The sequence below is a fragment of the Protopterus annectens genome, chromosome 8.part0, assembly GCF_019279795.1.
Source record: "Protopterus annectens isolate FY-2018-M chromosome 8.part0, PAN1.0, whole genome shotgun sequence".
NCBI classification, from domain to species: Eukaryota; Metazoa; Chordata; order Ceratodontiformes; family Protopteridae; genus Protopterus; species Protopterus annectens.
This window is the reverse complement of record NC_056741.1, coordinates 625,872,015-625,878,014: the sequence shown is the minus strand read 5'-3', so window position 1 is coordinate 625,878,014 and position 6,000 is coordinate 625,872,015. Positions and strand designations below refer to the sequence as shown.

The 6,000-nt window shown below is 36.7% G+C and overlaps 1 protein-coding gene across 1 annotated transcript in view; it reads right to left on the bottom strand.

Annotated features, from left to right (window-relative positions):
- Positions 1 to 6,000, bottom strand: part of BCAP31 (B cell receptor associated protein 31) — a 360,261-nt gene that overhangs the window by 123,532 nt on the left and 230,729 nt on the right. The window contains exon 11 of the mRNA XM_044079292.1: positions 4,305 to 4,440. Coding sequence (XP_043935227.1) covers positions 4,305 to 4,440 — 136 coding nt within the window. The remainder of the gene's footprint in view (positions 1 to 4,304; positions 4,441 to 6,000) is intronic.

The following is a 6,000-nucleotide window of genomic DNA, read 5'->3' as shown; positions in this document are numbered from 1 at the left end:
CCCCCAATTTTTAGAGGTTTTGCTTCTTCCAGGGGAAGCACATCATTAAAATAAATATGTTTCCTCTCATGCCAACCTTTGTTTCTCAGCACTTCTCAAAAATAAGTTCAATGAAAGTCAGGAGAACCACAAAGATCAGCTGCCCAAGAGATTTGTGGTTCCCCTGACTTTCACTGAACTTATTTTTTCACATCTGTTCCAACTGTGTTACAAGCCTATAAATAGGGATCTTACAAATGTATACATAACTTTATCATCATTCTCTGCAGATATCAATCTCCACTGAAAATTCAACTTCTTGAACTTTGTTAAATTAACTAAAACATTGATTAAATATATAAAAACAGTCGCACAATTTTCAGTTTGTAGTAAGAGAAGCCCAAGTCAATTGGTTTGCATGTTAATTATTTTAAAATTGCTACAGTTATTCTTGGCTTTCTGTTAAGTTGTTTTTGTTCTTGGACATACTGTATTAAACAATGGGTGCCAGCAGAGGTGAAAATGGTCCTATTCAACTTGAGGTGCTAAGTGCATTGGTTTCTGGATTGGCATTGACTTTAATTTCACTGAATGAGACATTGAAATGCTAAGCTGTTAAAAATGTATTTTGCAATTGAATGCATGTATTTATCTGAATGTGTTAACCAGCGTTATCTATTCATGCATTCATTACAAAGTAGTAAAGTCAGGTATTGTCTAGGTGCATCATGTGTGTGTCACTTTCTACAGAATTCTGCTTAGTTGTGGAAGTCACAGCCGTAAGGGAAGGTTGGACAAGATTATTGCAGTCTTTTATTAAATTAATACTGTTAACAATTTTCCTTTTTGTGGTTGGTGAGACTGGGATTATAAATGACTGTCAGGATTTGCTACAAGTAACTTGCATTTTTTATTTATTTTTTTTATTTTTATCTATCATTTGTTAACTGGGAAAATTGCAATATTCTGCTCGTTAAGCTGTTCTGTAGAGTGTGCAAGCCATCTGGAGAAGCAGTCAACACTGTAGGAGATGGTTGCTCAAAGAATTAATGGGACTTGTTTAGACTAGACACTTGGACATTACAGGTAAGTGAACATTTTTATGTTTGGGAGATTCTAATTTAGACTATGTTATTGATGTCATCTCTTGTGTTTTGCTTTCTTTACTGCAGACATTTTAAGTGAACAGTGTGTATTTGATGTGCTTATTTCCATGTTGCATGCTTTATATAGTGTAAAGCTTTGTATTATAGGTTTAATTCTACACAGGTTCCTAGTTTTCCTGCACTCTGAGTGTGCAGTAATTTAGGTGTGTGTTGTGTTAATAGAGAAATGTTATCTCCATTGCTAACTGGCTATTTTTTCCACTGATGGTGTGTGGAAGCCCTATTTACTAGGAGGTTCACCATGTTTGTTTTGCTTTGCTGGGTTTGAGCTCAACAGAGAAGATGCAGTCATTGTTGAAGGTTTGTGTGTGGCTTATTAGTTATGTATTTTTATACATTTACTGTGTTTTCCTTTTGTGGATAGTGCGTTTAGAATTAGTTTTGTTGTGGGATGCTGTATGTGAAAGTGATTATGGCCATGTTTTACTGCTCAAATACTAGGTAGGTTTTTCTGCTGGCTCAAATGAAGCAACAGTCCACTTCTCAGATAGATATGGCTCCAGTGAGACATTCTTATACATGCTTACAAGCCTACTGTAGGATGATGCAGGTTAGTTGTATGTTTTTATGTATCAGATTATTTTGATGCTCTTTCGTTATTTATGTCAAATCTTGAATTTGGAGTATATGCTGTAGGAAGAAATAATTATGACTGACGTATTCAGTGCATTGTTGCACCATGATTTGTACATAACTAGATTCATATGTTTATACTAGACTAATGGCCACCAGAGTCTTTACAAGTCCAAAATTATGTATAACTTTTAAATATTACCCAAATTCACATTAGGGGGGAGGTTGGCCTAATGGTTAAGGGGCGAAATTGCCTTACAAACACAAGGTGCAGAGTTTGAGTCTCACAAGGGACAATTGGCTAGGCTTACAATGGCTTGCAAGGGCAGTTAGCCTAGTACTAAATTATGAACCTAAGTAGGAGGAAAATGGATTTTCATCAACGTGGATTTCCTAAAGACTAACTCTAAAGTCTGACATTATGGACCGACTGTAGTCTTCAGTGATTTATCAGAAGATGTAAACATTTTATAATGAGAAGGGTAATAATAGGAGGCAAAAATCAGGGATAGTTGAGCATTATGAAGTAGTTAATGACCAGTAATATTGCTTTCTTATTTTTCAGTCTGATTTTTCTTGTGGTATGGGTGGACCGTTATTTCCGCAGATTTTTTTATCTGGGTGTAATTTTTATTTTGTTTTTTGGCTGGGTAGTTGTTGCAATCATAAGTTATATATCAGATTGTATTGCATCATATTAGTGGGGTGTAGGCAGGGGAAGCATTTCTAAGGACAAGGTCATACATGCTATTTGTTTACTGTAGTCTGACTAGCAGGAAAGTAACTGGGTAGGTGTCTGTTTTTATCTCAAAGTTAGGAAATGAGTGAAAAGGGCAAGTAATGAGGTGTAAGGTATGATTTGGAACCTGCTCATATTTAGGGATATCATTATCCTGAGGTATAACAAAAACAGAGACAGATTTTGGCTAAGAACTATTTCTGAATGGTTTTGAAGTAGTGAAGGAAGGGTATTGATCTGATGGATATAGGTAAGGAGTCCCAGGCCTTAGCAACATGGTATAAATGTAAATCATGCCCTGCAGATTTGATAGGGTTGTGGATAGTAAGGGTTTTCCTCATTGAATGATAACGATGGAGTATGAACGTAGTTGTACTGAACCGTATTTAGTGCTAGACAAGCAGATTAGCCTGGCCTGGCTCACCTAGGCCTCTCTAAGCCTCCACCCAACCCAAAAGCCTTAAGGGTCCACAATGTAGCCCTGTTAGTCCATCTTTTCAAGTCTGTATCTCTTAAATTATATATTTAACTACTTGCTTGCTTTATTTTGCCTTTAATGTCAAGTGTATTTACTTGCTTCAGTTTTGTCCTTGTATTTGTTTATGTAACCCTGTTCTTGGAGCTTTTCTCCCCGGGCCTCCACTGAAAATAGACATGTATCCAGCTGGACTAGCCCGGTCAACAAATGTAAAATAAAATAAATAAAATAAAATAAATAAATTAATGCTGGCTACTGTTGTAGGTGGGAAGATGCTATGTATATGTTAGTTGAGTAGTGGTTTCTGAAAGGGTCATTTGCTGCAAATTTAGCCACTTTGTTATAGCGTTGCTCAAACTTTGCTTTTTATGCTGCCTGGAAGTTAGTAAGAATAGGTGTTCCATAAACTAGTGAGGGGAGGTGCCAAGTAGTGGAACATATAGCTTTAGTTGTGTTGGTGAGAAAGTTTTTGAATCTGTAAAGCGGTGCAAGTTTTTGTTGATTTTTTTATACAGTTTTGTATGTGCATTTCAAATGTAAGATTATATGTTCATAGGTAAGTTAAGTACTAGGCTAGCTGCTCTTGCAGGCCATTTTATCTAGCTAATTTCCATTTTTGTGTTTGAAATATTCTTTCCCACTTGGTTATAGATTGGCCTTGCCCATGGTTGATTATTACATATTACACTGAGAATAACTGGGATCATCCCATAGATAATTTGAGTGGGCCCATGCATATGTAAAGCATTTAGGAGCTGCATCTGACCATTGGTAGTGCATGGGGCAGTTCTAGAGTAAATTGGTAAATTTTCTGTTTCCCATCCATATATCCAAGTTGCTCTTGAAAATGGACAAGGATGAGCTGTGTTTCATGTGGATGAGGAGTCTGTTCCACAGCAGCAGTATCACCTGCGAGATATACCTGTCCCTCCAAACTGTTAATGTTGCAGAAGAGGTTTAGATACCTAGGCAAAGTATTTCATATCAAAATGCAAAGCCAGCACCAAAACAGACACATTCATGGAATCTTTATTGAAGAACAGAGATATCAAACCGGCTTTGTTGCAGAGCCTTCAGTGATACTACAAACAAGATACACTGTTTAAATATTCAAACCACCTCACTTCCTATGAAATCACATCTCATTTCATTTAAAGCTATATTATAATTTATCATTGAGCCCTGGTGTGAAGTGCACCTAACTTGACAATCCATCTAGTCTCCTTATAATTAAGTAAGGAATGCCAACCCCTCTTACATTTCCTATCTCCATGTACTTTGTTTATGACAGTAAACCTGAATCTGGCAGTGGAATGTAATTGACAGTACATGTATAAGGCACTGGTGATGCGTGTGAAAGGATATTTACCTGTCTTAGTTTTTCATTTTCTTCCATGTACCTTTTGGCAGCATCACTAGCACCCTCTGCTTGCTTCTTAAATGCCTCATTGGATGCAAGCACTGTAGCCTGTTGAGAAACTAAGGTGACTAAACGTCGCAGTAAACTAAAAGCAAAAAATAAAAAAAACAATTAGTCCAACATAACACAAAATTCCAGACAGGCACATCATATTAAGTTTAGAAATATTTATGGGGGGAATAACATTTCTCAAATAATGCATTCAACTCAAATTATGTCTCCAATAATGACCATCTACTTCACCTACACAGGTGAGAGCATATTTCAAACATGGTTAAGTGCACATCATATTTTATGCTGTAATGTCCAATAAATGTAAAAATAAACACAAGGAGGGCGACTAAGGACCGTTTTCTACAGTAGACTAATGAAAAGGAAGGAAAATGATAGTGGGCCATGAGTTTAGTCTGGAGGCTGATCCCGTTGATTTAAAGTAACACACCACCTTTAGATGGTGCACAGTAAATATTAAGTGAAAAAACACTGGTCGATGAATTAATCAATAAACCAAGTTTTAATTCCAAACAGGACAAACAGCAAACTGGGCTCTTAAGAAAACTTGGTAATTTCTTCAGGGAAATGAACACCAGTAACCAAAGAAATACTGTTTTACATTGCTAGCAGGGTTTGGCTTTATTGACCCGGACATATCCATAAAGACTTAAAAGTAAAAAGTAATTCAAGGGCATTCAGAAGCCATGTAGCTGAAACACTATGTCCTTAATGGATAATTTGCTTATATTCTATTGTCTTCCATCACAGGTTTAAGGTATCACAGTTAAAACTCTAGCTTGGCCACCATCACCTTCACTTCAAACACCCAACACCAGTCTCTGGTTCAAGTTGAAGGTAGTCCTATTTTTTCTAATCAGTGCTTAAAAATTTGTTAACTAATCAGTGCTATTAAGCACTAATCTTACTCTAGAGCGAAACAGTGGCCAGTGCCAGCCACCAAAAAGGAGTTTGAAAGAAGTCAAAAGCTTTAAAAACTAATTACACTGTTTTAAAGTCAAAATCAGAAGCTTGGCATAGTAAAATATAGAACAGCTTTTAAAAAACATTCAATCAGATGGACAGTGTATGAACTGTATGGCAAGCCGCAGTTTTACAGTTTTCAAAACTGATCACATACTTCATTTCACTAGAATTTTTTTTTTTTTTTTTTTTTTTTTTTTTTTTTTTTAACTAGTATTACATCACAACAAACACACCTTTTCCTACAAAGAATTATGTTTAGGTCTCCCCAATGACAGTTTTTTCCATGTCTCAAACAGAACTTTGTTATGATTGCGTGTCTGATCATAATTCTCTACACACACCTCCATCTACATAACCATTCCAAATAGGCTCAGACATTCAACACGTGGCAAGTGATGTTGACTCAGGCTTTGCCCCTACTGTATGTCACACTGCTACAGTCATCCCTCTCCACGAAGGAGGAGCGACTACAGATCCTGGGAATTATTGCCCCATTAGCCTGTTGAGTCTAATACAAGGCTATGGAACGCATCATCATGGACCTAATAAACAAGGATATAGGGGAATCTACAAACTTGTGAACCTGTCCCTCAAAAATGTTCCGTTGATGATCGTAATGAGGTTGAGGTCTCTGGAACGTGTGGTGTGAAGGGGCTGGGATTTCTTT